Here is a 19,810-nt window from a genome sequence, read left to right as displayed (position 1 = left end):
GGAGTAGACGAGTTGGGAGTAGACCAATTGGGTGTAGACCAATTGGGAGTAGACGAGTTGGGAGTAGACCAGTTGGCAGTAGACTAGTTGGCAGTAGACTGACTGGTTATTAGACTAATTGACTATTAGACAATGAGTTGTAGACCAATTGGGTATTAGACAAAATGAGCTGTAGACTATTCTATTCATAGACCTTATGATTACTAGACGAAATGGTCAATAGACATAATGGGTGTTAGACGAAATGTGACTTAGACAAATTGGACATTAGATAAAATGGCTAGTAGACGAAATGACAATTAGACTAATTGGCATATAGACAATATGGTTGGTAGACGAGTTGGTAGTAGACGAAGTGGGTTTAGACGAGATGGCATTAGACTAGGTGGACAGTGGACAGGGTGGGTGTAGACGAGGTGCCAATTTACCTTGCAGATGAGTGTAATATACTACTGTACTCTCAACTTCAAGCATTGTTCCTTTTTGTTTTGTACTTCTGATATGACTCAAAACCTGTTATTTCCCAGCTTGCTTCGGTCCACATAATATTGTACCATTACCTCATGTGGAATGTAGAACATAACTCTATATTGAAAGGAAAGTAAAAAAACTGAAGACTGCTGTGAAGTTTTTGTACACCTTTAATTCAATGACAGGGAATATGTATCTAAAGTGTTTGAAAAAGATATACATGTACTACTAGCATTACTTGAAAGACTGATCTACCAATATTCTTGAAAATATCTTCATTCATTTACTAAAGTACTGATTGTTCAATGCATAACCATAATATACAAATATAAAATCAAATTCATTCATGTTTTTTCCTGTATGACCGCTGAATTGTCAAAAGGTGTTGAATTCAAAGTTTCACATGAAATGGAACTAGGAACTCGAGCTGACTGAAGTGTCACATGCTAGATGATGCAAGGCAACCATAATGTTTATTCATTGCAGGATATGAAACAATTGAACTTGACAGAACTGATACGGAGTAAAATATATCACCTACTATAGAGTACTGTTGATGTTACAAAATAAAGCTGCTGTCTTTTCTTCTGTTCGCAGATGATACAAGTCTCTTTTATTCTCACTCAGATCCTTATGTTTTGCTCAATTCTTTGAATAATGAACTGAAGTTGGTGTTTGAGTGGATTCAGGCAAATAAATTGTCACTTAACATAAATAAGACCAATTATATGGTTTTCAGTAACACAATAAAATATCTTCCAGGTTTAGTTTTAATGAACGGTTTACAGTTAAATTAAATAGATTCAACAAAATTTTTAGGTATTTATATTGACAGTAACCTTTCATGGAAGGTACATGTTGATTATTTATGTAAATTGTTGTGCAAGAATTTTGGAATTATTCACAAACTGAAATATCTCTTCCCAAAGCCAATATTGCATTCTCTTTATACAACTTTATTATTACCTTACTTGAATTAAGGAATATTAGCTTGGGGGAATTGCTCAAAGACTAAAATTGATTCGTTATTTTTGGTTCAGAAAAAGGCCTTGCGGATTATAAATCGAGCACAATTTTTTGATCACACTGATGAATTATTTGTTTCAAGTAAATTGTTAAAAATTTCTGATTTGTATTTATATCATGTTGGAATTCTCATGTATAAGTTGAATACTTGTGACCTTCCTAGTATATTTTCCTCAATGTTTGTGAAAAACAGTGATATTCATACTTACCCTACAAGACACAGTGAATCCTATCATTTTTCCCCTGTTCATACAGTTTTAGCCTTCAAGACAATTACATCGACTGGCCCTTCTTTCTGGAATGAGTTAGATTCGGTTCGGTTGCACTCAAGTTCTTTAAGCTCCTTTAAGAAAAATCTCAAAGCCAATTTTCTAAAATCCTATGTTTAATCATTTTGCCGTAATCACTTGAAAATTTTTTTTTGTCTATACTCAAATGATGCCTCGCTCGGATGACTTCATTAGTTTGATCAACTTGCTACTTTTCCTAGCATTTATACCATAAGTTAATCATAAACATTATATACTATACCTTGTACATCCCGTAAACATTGTAATATTCTCGATATTTTAAATTTTGCATGTTACGTCACTTCTCACATTGATATACTGTACTAAAACCTATGTTATATTTTTGGAGCCCACATCCTACAAGCTTTGCTTTTTAGTGGGTTCCTCATATTACACGCCAATTATATGTCCTTATACATTTGTGCATTATTGGTTCAAACTGACCATTGTGTGAAAATCATTTCTGCTTCAAATCAAATGGAATATAAAACTTGTATGAAATGTGGAATATGGAATATGAATAAAGTGAACTGTCTAGACGTGAGTTTTTTATATAAACATGTAGTACTGTAATATCAGGGAGGTAGGATTACATCTCCATGGTAACATCACTTCCTGCTGGCTAACATCTCACAGAATACCAATATCAATTTTTGTTGGCCAGGACCGGTTGGGAGTAGCGCCATCCATTTTGTAACTCTTGACTCAACTTCTTCACCAAGTCCTTATACTCGCTGTCATCTGCCACGTTGTTGTCCTCCAGTGGGTCCACGCCTCTGATGTAAAGCTCCCTCGCTTTCACGTCCGACCAATCAGCTTTGATCATGGTGCTGTTGAATCCCACCCATTCTGTGTAGTGGTAGTCTTCAGTCAACATGGAATAACCCATGACGGTGATGATCTCCAGGTTTGGCAGGTCTGTGTAGACACCTGGGGTTGTCCCTGGCCGGGGATACTGGCTGAAGGTGGCATTCTTCCATCTGGAGAACTCTTGCTTGATCTCTTGTCTGCTGTGTGCCTTTACCAGGGGTGCAAAACTGTTCCCCTCTGCACAGAAGTCCACCTTGAATGGCTGTGGAGGGCAAACAGGTGGCACCTTCAGCCCAGCCAGCTCAGAAAGACTTGGAAACATGTCCACCAGTTCTACCAGCTCTTCAACTGCCACTCCAATATCACCCTTTAATTGTCTCTTTTGCTTAGTTGCAAATTTAGATGATAGTTTTAATTTCTCCCTTCTCTCCTTGGTAGCAAGCTTGAAGGGGTCTCTAAGAGGGAATTTCCTCTTTGAAGGTGGATAGTTTGTGTCTGTCATCCCAGGAACGTGCACCATCAGAGGCACTCTCGTTGCCACTTCAAAGTTGGAATACTTGCACCATTCCCCATGCTCGCCTAGTTGCCAACCTGTGAGATTGTTGACAGCATGTAATCATATAAATGCTGAAAGATAGGAATACATTTTTCACGTTAATTAAGATTTTAAGTCAACTTGGTAGAAGATCTCTGTGCATCATGAGCCAAAGACAACAAACGTGTAGGGAGTTATTCATATGTGACCCGCTACAACAAAATGGTCCTTAAGTCGCGCACGGTCGAAGCCGTGAAAATCGAGTTTGAAGTTAGAGCATCAAAATTGGTCAAAACTTACGATTTTCTGAATTTGACATATTATTAGAGTCTGACATGTCTTCTATCATCTGTCGAAATTTTGAAGCAAAATGATAAAAGGAAAGACCAAAAAATAGCGTTTTTCTGGGCCATGTTTTTTTGGCGTTTCAACGAAGCAGAAACTGGTTCGAACATTTGGATTGAGCGCCACACATAGGCTCCGCCCCTAACAACGACCAGAGTGATCTCATTGACTTCATTAACTTCTATTGTCCGGAGGTGAATACTGAATTGCGTGTCTCTTGATTGTGACTGCGTCGCAAGGAGAACTTTTAGGGCGCTTTTCTTGAAACAGTGATTTCTCAGACGTCTTGACATGCTGTCTCAAAACATCGATATCTCCGCAACCGATTATTTTTATAAGACGTGTTATATATCAATTAAAAGCAGAAAGATTAGGAAATTGTGTCATGCAATTTTCAAATAATCGACCTCGCCCGACTTTAGGATCATTTTGTTGTAGCGGGTCACATATTGTGTCAGATTGCTCTACACCAAGTGTAGAGTCTATAGATCTGTGTAGACACCAAGTGTAGATCTGTAATGCACATTTCTTGCCCATGAGTATGAAAATGATGATCACTTTGTTTCTCTTAGCTTGAACAAGAAATGCTATTTACCTGCTGAAAATTTAATAATTTCCTCAATGTACCGACAGCTTGGATCTCGGCTAAATATCTAAAGATGTGCTCACCTTTCACCAATATGCAGTGAACTTTTGTCAAAGCTTTAACTGTCACATACTTTGCCTTCTGAAACTTTTAGATAGCAAGCCAAAAATTCTTGAAGAGTTTTAGTTTTGCCATTGTTTATTCATTTAGCCAGTCATAACCAATTTCTATAAATTTCTTGATAGGTAGTCCCAGAAAAGCAGAATTTACCCTTAACTTTGACCCACCCAATCTCTCTCAAACAGATAAGAATATCAAGATTATCATAACAAATTATTCTGTGCTATTACAGGTCTATGAAACAGCACAATTTATCAAAAAATACATGTGAAAACAATGACACATATATATCATACATAGCATATTGTGCAGAAGAAAAACTTGCAAACAATCTCTTCAAAGCATATAGTCTCACCATGGTCTCCTACAAAAGAGATGATGGTGTTGTTGGCAAATCCAGCCTCTTCCAGACCTTGGAGAACTCGGCCCAACTCGTAGTCAACGAAGGTTGATGCAGCATAATAACTCTGTCTCATCAAAGCCTGCACAGAGGTAGAAAAGAATAAGTTATTGATATTAAGATGGACACACATTCCTGAGCAGTTAGAATTGTAAACTGTGTGAAGCAATGCAAATGTGCATTTGTACAAAGTTTAGATTTGACATCACAGAAAGTGTCCTCTACTTGTATGCCTCTATAACTCTCCTAAGATACTAGGAAAATACCCCCCTCAAAAACAACAAACAAACAAACAAACAAACAAACAAACAAACAACACTTAAAGAACACTGAATTAACTATACACTATCAAATCGTGACATCATCACTTTGTTTTTCTTTCTTCCTTGTTCATGTTGAGGAGCAGGTTTTGTGTGATACATCACCCTAATAGCTCACATGAAACAGTGTTGACCTGCAGCCTATTGCTTACGGACAGCACTGAGGCTGGCATTAGGGAGGACCACTCACGTGATGGTCATCTGGAATGAGGCCGTATGGAAAGCTGAGGTTCATGGCTTTCATATCATCTCTCTGTCTGGCTGTGAAGAAGTCTTCCCAAGCCACGCTGGGCATTTTGGCCGGAATCTGCCTGTTGGGGGCGATCTCCACAGATTCCAGGGGATACAGGTCGCGGAACTCTTCGGGATACTTCCAGTTCAGGTGTGGCTTCCTGAAGCCAACTGCCAGGAAGAAAGGCGAATCCCAGGTTGGTGAATCTGGTGAGGAATTTTTCCTGTAAGAGTGGAAATGCTTATCATCTAATAAACCTGAATACACAAATAGATAAATGTATGATCATTAATACGTTATATACTTTGTTTTATTGTGCATGACAACATTTACATGATGAATTATTGCTCTGTCTTTTGTTACACATGAACAAACAGTGAAAATCTTTTTTCTTTTTTTTATCTCAAGTAAGTTTTAATGACTTAATATTTGATTTATCACAATATAGCAGATAGTTCTGCCAGCTAAACACACGATACCACTTGAGTCTTTATGAACAGTGCGATACTTGAGTATTAGTGAGAAGGTGATGAACATTTTTAGTTGTAAAATAGAGAGTAATAAAGAGAAGCTTGAACCTCACCTGGCAGCAGACAAGTTAGCCAGGATCTCCAAGGCTCTCTCAGTAGTCTGAAGATCCGGAAGGGAATGCTCAGGCATCCTGGACACGTTGACTGGACACACCACATTGTTGTGAAGTTTTCCATCTTCTGAAGGACACACCTATTATCAGACAAATCGAAGGGCAATGACATCTGGCCGCAATGATTAAACAATGTTCGTTGTGCATGTATTTGTGTGCACACGTGTGTGTGTGTATAAGGATTTACAGGTAGGGACAAAGGGTTTAGAGCAGAGCTAAATTGTATTCTCAGATATAACCTACTACCATTTGTTTGCATTTTCTTTTTTGAATGATTACAAGACAATGCTCCAAACTTAACTAAAAAATTATGTGAATAACAGCTGGCTCAGATAAAAGTTTTCAATTTATGAAGCAACCTGTACCCTGAGTTCAAGAACAATTACATTTTAAGTGTGGCTGCATTACTTTGCTTTCATAAGTTCCTTTTTAATATTAGCCTTCATTGGAAATATTTGCTTACCTTGGCAAAAATGTACTTATCTGTAGAAGCATGGTAGGGAGGAATGGACCAGCTGTATGGGTAATCATCTGTTCCATTAGAAGCTACACCTAGATTGATTCAAGTGAAAACACAGGACATATGGAAATTCCCTCTTGACATACACACAGACACTGCATTGGACAATAGATCTAATAAAGTCGTATTGCAATTAATGGATTAGTAGCACATATCTGTATAAAATTGCACTTTCAGCAAATTTTTATAATGTTAGTTTGGAGCATGTGCTAGTAAACACCATCTGAATGATTTATTAATAGTGATAGATCTACAAAGAATCACTGCAATAAATGACATGTGCAAATCTATTGATATGTAATTCATTAGCTATTATAGTATCATCATAGACAGCAGTGGCGTATCCAGAGGGGAGTACATTGGGTGCTCCCTTTTTTATTTTTTGTTAAAACAAAAGAAATAAAAAGAAAAACTTTGAGGGGGGCACATGCACCCCCCTTTACAGAATTCTGGATCCGCCCCTGTAGACAGTAAGCTAAATTTGATAAGATGCATTATATCTTAAAGACTTGGTATGGGATACCATGCAATGGGAAGGCTAACCTGACTCGAATATCATATTCAAGAATCCCAATAACATAATTGTGTACAGCTTTATAACTGATCTCTATGTGATTACACAAGTAGCCAAAGAATACCAATCAGCGTATGCTTCGATGCACATTTTCATTAATAGGCAATTCTATTCTGACAGGCCGACAACAGCCATGGTTTTTGAATGTACAGCTGTTCAGATGGCAGTGGAAGAAACTTGATTCAATCAGGCTGGCCCTATTTCTCCACACTGCCAAGACCCGTTGAGGACATGCAGACTGATTTTGCTACAACACGCATTTCCCACAGACACCTGTCCCAGCGAGCTATACTTGGGACTCGTCCTCAACGTGATTCAATGAGTTGGCAAAAAAAACTTTTGTGTTTCATTTGGTTTGGGATGTCTCCAGTTAGAGAAGCACAGAAGACCATCTTCAAAACATTGAGACTTTGATTTACATGTAGGTCACATAGTCCATTTGTGATTAATGCTGACTATATAGTAACCAGTCCACAAATGCTGAATTTGAGTTTCTTACAAAAACAAAAACAAAAACAAAAACAACAACAACCAAATCCTTCCTAGTGTAATAGTAAATATACCTGGATGAAAAACCTTGCCCACTGATGCAGTAAAGTAACCATTTTCCTTGAAGTGTTGAGGCAGAGTGGTGTAATTTCCTGCAAAGGTTCTCCAGTAGAAGCCAAAGTCATAGAGTTTGGTTGTGTCTGGTCTGCGTCCTGTCAAGAATGAAATTCGGCTTGGGCCACAGACAGCTTGCTGAAAAAAAGGAAACACCCAAAACAAAAATAATCAGTTTGACAATAAATATCTCATCAGTGTGCACATCAGTTGCAATAGGATTTTCCTGCAGTGTAATCCTACCTCCCGTCTATCAACACCAGCGGAAAAAATAAGACAATGAAAAAAATAAAAGTAAATCAACAGATTGTACTAAAAAAACTATGATCAGCAATCATGATTAACTTATTGTATATGTCTCGCGGAGCGAAGCGGGTTTTGATTCTGGTTAGGAAAGTTTGCGTTTGAGTTTGCCTCATTTGTGATTTGAGGACACCATAGACGACATGCGCAGTGAGTGAAAGTTGTCATTTGTCACGTTTCGCGCAGTTTCTAATTGTGCCATTCAGTTAGTTAGCAGCTGACCGTATCAACGTGAAGACTGGTCGCGTTATGGGATGCGAATGCTGACTCGTCCGTTTCTGCAGAAGACTTATGCAAGTCAAGTTTAGTCCCGCTACAGGAGTAAGTAAATACCGGAAAATGTGAAATGAACATTAAAAACTGAAAGAAAGCAAATAAGAGTATGCTTGAGCGAACTTATGAACTCATTTGAACTCAGTTACAGTGTTGAATTTGTTGCATGCGTACTGGTGAGTTGCAACGTGGTACGTACATGGTTACACAGGTATTGCACGTGAACATTGGTGCATGTTCATGTAATGCACGTTCATGTCAAGGCATGTAATGCCAGGAATTTATGAACTATGTGTAATGTCATTTCATCAACCTGACGTGGTGGTTGTGTGAAGATGCAGTTGTGACAGAAATTGACATTAAGACAGATTTAGTGTTATACAAATGTCGATAATGGTTCAAAGAGACAAAGTTGTTGGTGAATAGAGTTGATAGTGGGAAAAGGTCACCACACGTTAATAGGTTCTTTGTGTATGATTTATCGACATGCATCAGTGTGGGTGTTTGTATGGCAAGACAAATTGCAAGGTAATTACAGAACTGTGCTTAATGACAGCAGTTCATACAGTGTTTGTAGTGCCTAAAGTGGAATCTAAAGTGTAAGAATCTACTCAATGGTGTGCTGTAAGGTTTAATTTGCATTTCTGGAGTGGAACTAGAATCCATGGTATGGAGGTAACAATGTTGAGTGTACAATATAGTGCTAAGCAAATGCAGAAATGCAGGTTGTAGATTTGTTGTAAGGTGTTACATTGAGTATATTCAGCATAAATTACCGAGCTCAAAGTGAGATTATGAGTGTCTACAGTACAATCAGAGTGTAGATGCAAGTGATGTTTGACATATAACATGTAAGAATAAGTACAGGTGGTTTGACTTTCACATACAGTTGTATGTACAGTGTAAGTTCTGTTTCATATCCGTATGATTTGTGACTGCAAGTGTATGAAGCAAAGTCACTGAGAGTTAAAGGGGTGATAACACATGTTGTATTTGTACAAAATTACATGTTTGTGCAGAAGTACAAATTAGACAGGATATGCCCAATACAGCTAAGTACAGTGAAAGAGTGCCAAATAAAGTGCTCAGATTAATCTGCATGTGTACACAGTAAATGAGCACAATGAGTCAGTGTATTACATATTATACAAAGCTGTTCTTTCAATTAGACAGAAAGAATCTGTAATTTTGGCATACAAGTGTACATTGTAGTAGCAAACTCCTACATGTACATACAGCAAGCATACATCTAGCATACAAGTGTATAGTAGCAAACTCCAAGCATTCAATGTGCATGTTCAATTGATATTCCCTATGTAACAGAAACATGGTGATTTATTAGTCGCTTTTCAATATGTGACAGGTATAAATCCAGGTGAAGTGTACATGTACAATACACGTACAATATACAAGTGTACTATGAAGGTAATAAGAGACAGTGACAACAAGAGAAGTTTTTGAATCTATATGCATGTCAGGCAATGCAAAGATTTAATCATATACAAATGTATAGTGTACAAGACGTGCATGAATAATGTACATGTGATTCAGAAGTCCAAGTTCAGTGTACAAGGCATGCCTGAGTATTACATGTGATTCACATGTCCAAGTTACTGCATGTGTATTAGCAACAAGGTGCTAATATTTTCTTTGTTTACGGTTTTGATCTATTCACAGATCGAATAAACAAGCTTCACGGCTTAACTATCTCAATCCACGGCTGGGCTAAACTCGGGTTCCATTCTTCGACTATTCATCAAATTCGATTCCTCGGCTGACCTGGAATAGGAGACAGAGGGAACACTGCATGCAGTCATGAGTGCAGAACAGAAAGAGAAGGACCTCAAGATCAAGAGGAGGACTGCCAAGGCAAAGCTGACCCGATTATTGAATGCCTTGCAGAAATTGCTGGACAGCAACAGGAATCTTGACGAGGTCACCGAGTCCTTACAGAGTCTGGAGTTAGCGTATAAGGACTTAGAGGAGAAACATGAAGCCTACTGTGAGATCATCGAGGATGACGAGCAGTTTCTCAAAGAGGGCACTTGGTTGGAAGAGTGTCAGTCAAACTTCATGGATATGCAGATAAAGGCGAAGGATTGCATCAAGGCAAAAGCAAGTGAGGCATCTGAGAGAGCTGAGACACAACCGGCTGTAAATGATAGCAGCAATGTAGCCTCACCTGAAAGACCAGATGAATCTAACAGTCCACAAGTAGAGTCTGCATTCAGAGTACAGGTAGAGCGGCCCAAACTGCCACATTTCAGCGGAGACGTGAGAGTGTACTCTACGTTCAAATCGGACTTTCACCATTTGATAGACCGATACAGTAAACGGGACGCGATGGCCATCCTTCGTACAGCATTACACGGTAAGCCTTTGGAGCTAATCAGAGGGATAGGAAATGACTATGATGAAGCATGGGCATTGCTGGACTCCATATACGGCGATCCAAGGCTCGTAGCAGATGTAATCGTGGATGAAATGGAGCGGTTCCCCCCACTCAAAGAGGGAGATGATGCAAGATTCTGCGATCTTGTGCACATTGTAATGCGAAGTTACAACACACTGAAGGAAGTGGGGAGAACGGGAGATATGGATAACAGCCATATGCTGGCACTGGTGGAAAGAAAGATGACCAGCAATGATCGCAAGGTTTGGTTCCGCTATCTACAGAGGGATAGACAGGAGGCTACCTTTGAGACACTGCGAACCTGGATGAGTGGGGAAATGAAGATGAGATTAAGAGCATCAGCCCCTCTTCGAGATGCACGGTCTTCCACTCAACAGAAAGACAAACGATCCAGTGCTTCAGTTAGTCACATTGCTGAAGAGGATAAGTCAGGCAAACAGGCGGACCACAAGTGCTGGATTTGCAAATCATCTGACCACTGGGTAGACCAGTGTAAGAAGCTTCTGTCAAAGAGTCAGCCCGAGAGGTTCCAAATGATGAAAGACAATCATGCATGCTACAGTTGCTTGAAGAGAGCAGGCAGGGATCACAACATGAAAACTTGCAAGCGACGGAAGAGGTGCACAGAGAAATTGAACGGAGAACAGTGCACATCCTTTCATCATCCTCTGCTGCACAAAGAAATAGCCCGTGAGATAGTGGCAAGTGTTTCAGGGAAAACAGCCCTTCTGCCTGTTGTGACAGTTACTATGATGGGTTCCAAGGACCAGAGCTACTCAGCTAACTGTCTACTGGATTCTGGTGCACAAATTAGCCTTGTCAGACGATCAGTTGCAGAAAACCTAGGATTAAAGGGAAAGCCGATATCCATCAACATCACGAAAGTTGGCTGTGTCACTGAAGAGGTCCAGACGAAGATCTACCGATTAAGACTGCGATCTCTCGATGACAACAGAGTGTACAGAGTGTCGGCTGTCGGACTGGATTCCATCAATGATGACATAGTACAAGTCCAGACAGATGACTTGTGCAAGACATTCAACCTGGGACAGAACTGTCTACATCGTAGCAGCGGATCGATTGATGTCTTGGTTGGAATTGATCATGCTAAGCTGCACACAGGAGAAACCAGGCAGAAAGGAAATTTGGTAGCCAGACATACCCCCCTGGGATGGGTGGTATTTGGAGCTGACCCGGATCATCAGGCTGCCAAAAGCACAGTTTTGAATGTGATGGTTACAGATGCTGTGGACTTGAAAGATTTTTGGACAACAGAGTCGATGGGAGTTTGTCATAGTCCCAGCCAGTACCAACCAGACGGACTGAGTAGACAGGAAATGGATGAGAGTAAGCTAATCAGTGATTCCTGTCAGAAGGTCGGCAAGCAGTGGCTCGTTCCCTATCCATGGCAAAAGGAGCCGGATCTTCTGCCGGATAACAAGGCTCAGGCTGAGAGAATGCTATATGCTACTGAGAGGAAACTGGCAAAAAATCCCAACCATGCAGACGCATATGACAGACAGATACAGGAGATGGTTGAAATGAAATTTGCCAGAAAGCTGTCAAAGGATGAAGTGCGATCGTATGAAGGCCCAGTGCACTACATTGCGCATCATGCGGTCGTTCGACCGGAGAAGCAGAGTACCCCCATCCGAATCGTATTCAACTCATCCGCCTCTCCTACCAGGGACACTCGCTTAACGACTACTGGATGAAGGGTCCCGATCTGCTGAACAGACTGTTTGGTGTACTGATGAGATTCAGGGAACACGAGGTGGCACTCTGCGCAGATATATCCAAGATGTACCACAGAGTGATGATACCTGAAAGGGACCAGCACGTCCACCGCTTTCTGTGGAGGAATTTGAACCAGGATAAGCAGCCAGATGTCTATATCATGAGAGTTGTCACTTTCGGTGATAAGCCATCCCCAGCTATGGCACAGACGGCATTGCGGAAGACAGCGGAGGAAGGCGCTAAGATGTTTCCGAAAGCAGCATCAACCATCATGCTTGATACTTACATGGATGACATCTGTGCATCGGTGCCGACAGTGACAGAGGCAGAGGAGCTGAGCAGAAGCATCGATAAAGTACTGGCTGATGGAGGGTTCAAAGTAAAGGGATGGAGATCAAACAAGGAGCTCTCCAGAGGACATGATGGGAATGCCGAAAAGCCCAGACTACTGAAGACGATCACTGATGAGAAAGTCTTGGGTGTGGTATGGGAAAATGACTCAGACACATTCTCATACAAAGTCAAACTGAATGAGGATGCAATTCAAGCAATCAAGATAACAAAGAGGAGCATCCTTAGCCAAGTTGCACGTATCTTCGATCCCATTGGATTTGCAACCCCCATAGTGATACGAGCAAAGATCGGACTGCAGAGGCTATGGGAGAAAGGCTTGAACTGGGATGATGAACTACCCGAGGAGAGTCAGACAGAATGGAGAAAGCTGTTCCATGAAATGGAAAAGCTGACAAATGTCAGATTTGAGAGATGTCTGACACCAGCTCACGCCAGAGGCAAGCCAACTCTTTGCATGTTTTGTGATGCATCTATGGAGGCATTCGGAGCATGTGCGTATCTCAGATGGGAGGTAGACGAGGCGAGGTACGAGGTGCGGTTTGTGACAGCAAAGTCTAGGGTGGCACCGCTGAAACAGTTGACTATCCCAAGGCTTGAACTACAAGCAGCGGTACTTGCAAGCAGGTTATACACAGCAATCAGAACTGAGATGTCAATGGAGCTGGCCAATGTTATCTTCATGACTGACAGCATGATAACACTATCTTGGATAAAGAGTAAGGCCAGGAGTTACAAGATGTTTGTCGCTGTCCGAGTTGGTGAAATCCAGACTGCTACTGACCCGAGTAAGTGGCGTCATATCCCCGGAGAAGTTAACGTAGCAGATGACCTGTCGAGAGGACTAGATGCAGATCAGCTGACCGCCAGATGGCAGCACGGACCCGACTTCCTTCGTAAGCCTATGTCAGACTGGCCTGAAGAAGGCAAGGCAGAGGAAAAGATGCCTGAAATGGAGAAGGAAATGAGAAAGGATCAGTCAGTTCTAAACATCACCCAACCACCAGATGAGGATGTTATAGACTGTGCCAAATTCTCCAGCTGGAGAAAATTGATCCGGGTGACGTCATATGTGCTGAGGTTCCTGAGAAAGCTGAAAGCAAAGTGCAAAGGAGAAACTGACGAGAGTGAGAAAGACACAGATTGCACTTTGACACCTGATGACCTGCAGAAGGGAGAGAATTTCCTGATCCAGAAAGCCCAGCAGTCATTGAAGGCCAGAGTCGTCAAGGGAGAATTAAAGACCCTCAGCCCATACACAGACGAAACAGGCATAATCAGAGCAGGGGGCAGAGTAGACAAGGCTGAAATGTCATTTGAAATGAGGCATCCAGTGCTACTTCCATACGGGCATTGGATATCTACCCTGATTACACGGCATTTCCATGAGAGCGGTCACAATGGAGTGGCTGTAACGACTGCTAAGGCTCGACGCAGATACTGGATTTTGAAAGGGCATAATTTGGCAAAAACAGTTAAGTTCAGATGTACAGTTTGCCGAGCATTCGACCACAAGACTGAGACCCAGGAAATGGCAGACCTGCCTACCGAGAGGCTATCTCCACATACGCCGCCATTTCACTACACGGCATGTGACTATTTCGGTCCTTTCCAAGTGAGGGTAGGACGTAACAAGACTGCAAAAAACTACGGCGTCCTGTTCACATGCTTAAACTCAAGAGCCGTCCACCTTGAGCTTGCAGCAGACTGTTCCACGATGGAATTCCTGCAAGTGCTTCGGCGATTCTTCGCTATAAGGGGCCAGCCAGGGAAAATCCTAAGCGACAATGGAACTCAGTTCATTGGTGCACAGCGTGAACTACGAGACATGGTAAGAGGCTGGTCTAAAGAGGAGCTACGAGAATTCTGTGCAGAGAAAGGCACGGAATGGACATTCACGACACCCGATGCCCCCCATCAGAATGGCAGTGCAGAGTCGCTGGTTAAAAGCTGCAAGTATGCTCTGAAGAGGGCAATTGGGGAGCAGATCTTAACACCGTTCGAGCTGTATACGTGCCTGCTGGAGGTCGCCAACCTTGTGAATCAGCGACCGATTGGCAGGATTCCGACCGAACCCGATGACGGCAACTACCTATGTCCCAATGATATGCTGTTGGGGCGTGCATCTAGCGACGTCGCTCAAGGGCCGTTCCGGGAAACGAGAAATCCGAGGCATCGTGTCGAATTCATTCAGCGAATTGTCGACACATTCTGGCATCGCTGGACGAGAGACGTTCTTCCGTTGTTAGCACCGCGACAGAAATGGCACGTCGATCGCCGCAATGTACGTGTCGACGACGTCGCGATGATGGCTGACGCGAACGCGGTTCGAGGGAAATGGACCATCGCCCGCGTTATCCAAGTCTACCCGGGACCGGATGGTAAGGTGCGCAATGTGAAGGTGAAAACGCCAACTGCTGAGTATCGGTGTCCAGTTACGAAGATCGCGGTGATCTACCCAGCTGAGGGATACGACGAGTGATTTGTTTGTGATAGATTCAGTGTTAAAGCGATCATGAGGAGAGATTTCCTCATTGGGTGGGGAGGATGTCTCGCGGAGCGAAGCGGGTTTTGATTCTGGTTAGGAAAGTTTGCGTTTGAGTTTGCCTCATTTGTGATTTGAGGACACCATAGACGACATGCGCAGTGAGTGAAAGTTGTCATTTGTCACGTTTCGCGCAGTTTCTAATTGTGCCATTCAGTTAGTTAGCAGCTGACCGTATCAACGTGAAGACTGGTCGCGTTATGGGATGCGAATGCTGACTCGTCCGTTTCTGCAGAAGACTTATGCAAGTCAAGTTTAGTCCCGCTACAGGAGTAAGTAAATACCGGAAAATGTGAAATGAACATTAAAAACTGAAAGAAAGCAAATAAGAGTATGCTTGAGCGAACTTATGAACTCATTTGAACTCAGTTACAGTGTTGAATTTGTTGCATGCGTACTGGTGAGTTGCAACGTGGTACGTACATGGTTACACAGGTATTGCACGTGAACATTGGTGCATGTTCATGTAATGCACGTTCATGTCAAGGCATGTAATGCCAGGAATTTATGAACTATGTGTAATGTCATTTCATCAACCTGACGTGGTGGTTGTGTGAAGATGCAGTTGTGACAGAAATTGACATTAAGACAGATTTAGTGTTATACAAATGTCGATAATGGTTCAAAGAGACAAAGTTGTTGGTGAATAGAGTTGATAGTGGGAAAAGGTCACCACACGTTAATAGGTTCTTTGTGTATGATTTATCGACATGCATCAGTGTGGGTGTTTGTATGGCAAGACAAATTGCAAGGTAATTACAGAACTGTGCTTAATGACAGCAGTTCATACAGTGTTTGTAGTGCCTAAAGTGGAATCTAAAGTGTAAGAATCTACTCAATGGTGTGCTGTAAGGTTTAATTTGCATTTCTGGAGTGGAACTAGAATCCATGGTATGGAGGTAACAATGTTGAGTGTACAATATAGTGCTAAGCAAATGCAGAAATGCAGGTTGTAGATTTGTTGTAAGGTGTTACATTGAGTATATTCAGCATAAATTACCGAGCTCAAAGTGAGATTATGAGTGTCTACAGTACAATCAGAGTGTAGATGCAAGTGATGTTTGACATATAACATGTAAGAATAAGTACAGGTGGTTTGACTTTCACATACAGTTGTATGTACAGTGTAAGTTCTGTTTCATATCCGTATGATTTGTGACTGCAAGTGTATGAAGCAAAGTCACTGAGAGTTAAAGGGGTGATAACACATGTTGTATTTGTACAAAATTACATGTTTGTGCAGAAGTACAAATTAGACAGGATATGCCCAATACAGCTAAGTACAGTGAAAGAGTGCCAAATAAAGTGCTCAGATTAATCTGCATGTGTACACAGTAAATGAGCACAATGAGTCAGTGTATTACATATTATACAAAGCTGTTCTTTCAATTAGACAGAAAGAATCTGTAATTTTGGCATACAAGTGTACATTGTAGTAGCAAACTCCTACATGTACATACAGCAAGCATACATCTAGCATACAAGTGTATAGTAGCAAACTCCAAGCATTCAATGTGCATGTTCAATTGATATTCCCTATGTAACAGAAACATGGTGATTTATTAGTCGCTTTTCAATATGTGACAGGTATAAATCCAGGTGAAGTGTACATGTACAATACACGTACAATATACAAGTGTACTATGAAGGTAATAAGAGACAGTGACAACAAGAGAAGTTTTTGAATCTATATGCATGTCAGGCAATGCAAAGATTTAATCATATACAAATGTATAGTGTACAAGACGTGCATGAATAATGTACATGTGATTCAGAAGTCCAAGTTCAGTGTACAAGGCATGCCTGAGTATTACATGTGATTCACATGTCCAAGTTACTGCATGTGTATTAGCAACAAGGTGCTAATATTTTCTTTGTTTACGGTTTTGATCTATTCACAGATCGAATAAACAAGCTTCACGGCTTAACTATCTCAATCCACGGCTGGGCTAAACTCGGGTTCCATTCTTCGACTATTCAGTATATGTCCACCAATGCAAGCGGATTGAAAGTTAGCTTCTCTTCTTGTGGACTAGGAACTTTCATTCAGAGAAGCTTCCAAAGACCTTCATTTGATTGAGTGTGTTTGCACTTCTTGACCTTCTGATTTAGTTCATCAGACCAGTTTTTTTTTTTCTTCTTTTTAAACCCGCCTTTACTGGAGATGCTGTACATGCAGACAATATCTTTGATAGAAATGAGTTAATGTTTTGACCCCGGTGATACATCCAACACATTACCTGCACAAAGGCATTGTTGAAGACTGCAGATTGGGAAGCCAGTTGATCAAGGTTTGGGGATATAATTGGACCACCATAGCAATTCAGCGATGCTCGTAGATCATCAGCAACTATGAACAGCACGTTTGGCTTTGAGTTTGACGCTTCTCCTGGAAGAGCAATGAGAAAAGTGTTTTAAAGGGATCGTACAGTTTTGGTTGAGACCTAATTTCAGGTCTCTAACATTTTTTTGGTGAGATAATGAGAAACCTTATGAAATATGAAAGAGCATGTAATTCTATGAGGAATTCAACGTTTATTTGATGAAAATTGGTTTTGAAATGGCTGAGATATCCAAAAAAGAGCGATTCTAATAAAGTGTGGGACCCACACTTTATTACGATTGCTTTGTTTTACTTTGTTTTTGGATGTTTCATTCATTCCAAACCAGATTTTCATCAAATAAACTTTGAATTCCTCTTAAAATGGTATGCTCTGTACTATATCATAAGTGTTTTCTTGGTATCTCGCAAAAAGTTAAAAGCCCAATTCTCATCTCCACCAATACTGTACTATCCCTTTAACCATTTCTGCAAGATTGGTTAATGAACTTTGACTTCCTTAATGAAAAAAAAAAAAAAAACACCCTTGGTATAATTGAAGCAGGGTTGCAGCAGCGTATACAATGTCATGTCAAAGAAAAATAACTCTGTCATATGAAATATGGTGTAGTATCTGAGCAGAGCAACTTATGACATTTGAGAGCAATACAACTTTAAAAGACCATGGAATAAAAAGCAAATCTCACTTTCAATATCTCATCTGATGCTTAAAAAACAAATTTCATAATTGTTGAAATTCATGACATGTACCACCACAGCTCAGCCACACTGACATGACCACACATGTGAGTAGTTGATAGACATGTAGAGGCAGATCCAGGAATTCTGTAAAGGGGGGAGGAGGTGAAAACAAATATATTTCTGGTGCTACTTCTGCAATTCTGGGTTTCATCCCCCGGCCCCCTTCCTTGGCCTGCAAAGCTTGTGAAAATCTTGTGGCAACACTACTATAGCACTACAGAATCAAGGTTACATACAGCCACATGTAGCTAATTGGTACCACTGGCATTGGTAGGCCTAACGTAATCCTTTTTTGTTACCTCCGCCAAGGGAGGAGGTCATGTTTTTCGTTACCATTGTTTTTTTGTTTGTTAGTTTGTCCGTGTGCAAAATAACTCAAAAAGTAGTTAACGGATTTGGATGAAGCTTGTAGAGGAAAGGTTAGTAGAATGATACAAGTAACACTAACAGATGATTAAATTTTGGTAGTGATCTGAGAATTTGGGGGGAATTTATGAAGGATTTTTGATATTTTGGCAGGTAGGGTTAATGAACTTGGAGTTCAGGCTGAGCGTATTTGAGGTTTGCATGCGCACAATAAAGTGCATGCTCTAGTTTCTGCTAGGGCGATGCATAATGACATAACAAAGGCTTCTATAAATAGGGAAATCGGGCGACTTTCAGCACACAATGCTATAAGTACGTATGGGTGGAAATCACTGATATTTCTATGGAAGAACAAGATCTGCGGTGGAAATGAGCGGCATGCTTGGCGGAGGTCTGCGCTCTCAGAGTGCTTATCTAGTTTTGTTTTTGTTTTGTTTTTTGTCAAGCCCCATTCTTTCAATTTGTGCCAATTTGTGCAAATGACAAATCAATGTATGATAATAGTCCTCTTCTTCCTGGTGAGCAACCACAAAACAACTAGATCCAGTCTGTGGTTGATTATTAGAACTAGATTTTCAATACGTCCCTTTCAAACTTGTCAAAATGGATGTCTAGCCAGACAAAGCAGTCATTGTGAGTCAACATGGTCAAAAAGGAGGTCGCATACAAAACAAAGGGCAGCACGTCATTGCTGTAATTTGTCTTCCATGACCATGATGACCGTGTATAAGAATTGGCTTTAGGCTTAGCTTTTATCTCATTTTGTTTACCTCTCCTGGTAAGTAACAGTATGAAAGGAACGATGACGTATCTTGAAAAGAACATCCTGTCCCTGGTTGCAGACGACATTGTCCAGAGGAAGTGAAACACGAAGCTCAGCGAATGCAATAGAGATCGAGATGTTTTGGCGTTGGTTTTCTGTACTGCCATAGAGCTCTAGCCTCTATGCGATAATATGTGATCTCTATACTGCCAACCATGTGTCACGTGACACTAGGCATCATGTGACACGAACTTGAGTACATTGTCACGTGATACTCCTTGGTTTGGCTCGGCGGTTCTGGTTGGGTGGGTGGGCCTGCCTGCCTGCCTAGCCTGTGGCTGTGAGGCCACGGTCGGTGTGAACTGTGATGCGGAGTTTGTTTGTAAATACTCAGCTCGCATGCTCAGTGCAGTACCGCCGTAGAGTAAAAAGGTTGAAAGAAGGCACAGCACAGCCAGCTACAGGCACAGACAAGGTTATCCTGCAAATTTAATGGGACAAA

The 19,810-nt window shown here is 41.1% G+C and overlaps 2 protein-coding genes across 2 annotated transcripts; one reads left to right on the top strand and one right to left on the bottom strand.

The window, feature by feature from the left end:
* Positions 1 to 631: 631 nt before the first annotated feature.
* Positions 632 to 19,448, bottom strand: LOC140234619 (iduronate 2-sulfatase-like). Its single transcript, XM_072314646.1, has 8 exons — positions 19,316 to 19,448; positions 17,338 to 17,486; positions 7,436 to 7,613; positions 6,242 to 6,330; positions 5,719 to 5,858; positions 5,094 to 5,358; positions 4,539 to 4,665; positions 632 to 3,188 (listed from the first exon to the last, which is right to left on the bottom strand). Exons 1-8 carry the CDS (start codon positions 19,392 to 19,394, stop codon positions 2,434 to 2,436), a joined length of 1,782 nt encoding a protein of 593 aa, XP_072170747.1. The 5' UTR covers positions 19,395 to 19,448; the 3' UTR covers positions 632 to 2,433.
* LOC140234884 (uncharacterized) lies at positions 10,042 to 15,034 on the top strand. The gene is made up of 4 exons (XM_072314928.1): positions 10,042 to 11,811; positions 13,368 to 14,127; positions 14,206 to 14,366; positions 14,403 to 15,034. Exons 1-4 carry the CDS (start codon positions 10,125 to 10,127, stop codon positions 15,032 to 15,034), a joined length of 3,240 nt encoding a protein of 1,079 aa, XP_072171029.1. The 5' UTR covers positions 10,042 to 10,124.
* Positions 19,449 to 19,810: the final 362 nt, after the last annotated feature.

This window comes from Diadema setosum, chromosome 11 (genome assembly GCF_964275005.1).
Source record: "Diadema setosum chromosome 11, eeDiaSeto1, whole genome shotgun sequence".
Taxonomy (NCBI): Eukaryota; Metazoa; Echinodermata; class Echinoidea; order Diadematoida; family Diadematidae; genus Diadema; species Diadema setosum.
Note: the sequence above shows the minus strand (reverse complement) of the source record. Positions and strands in the feature narration are given on the sequence as shown.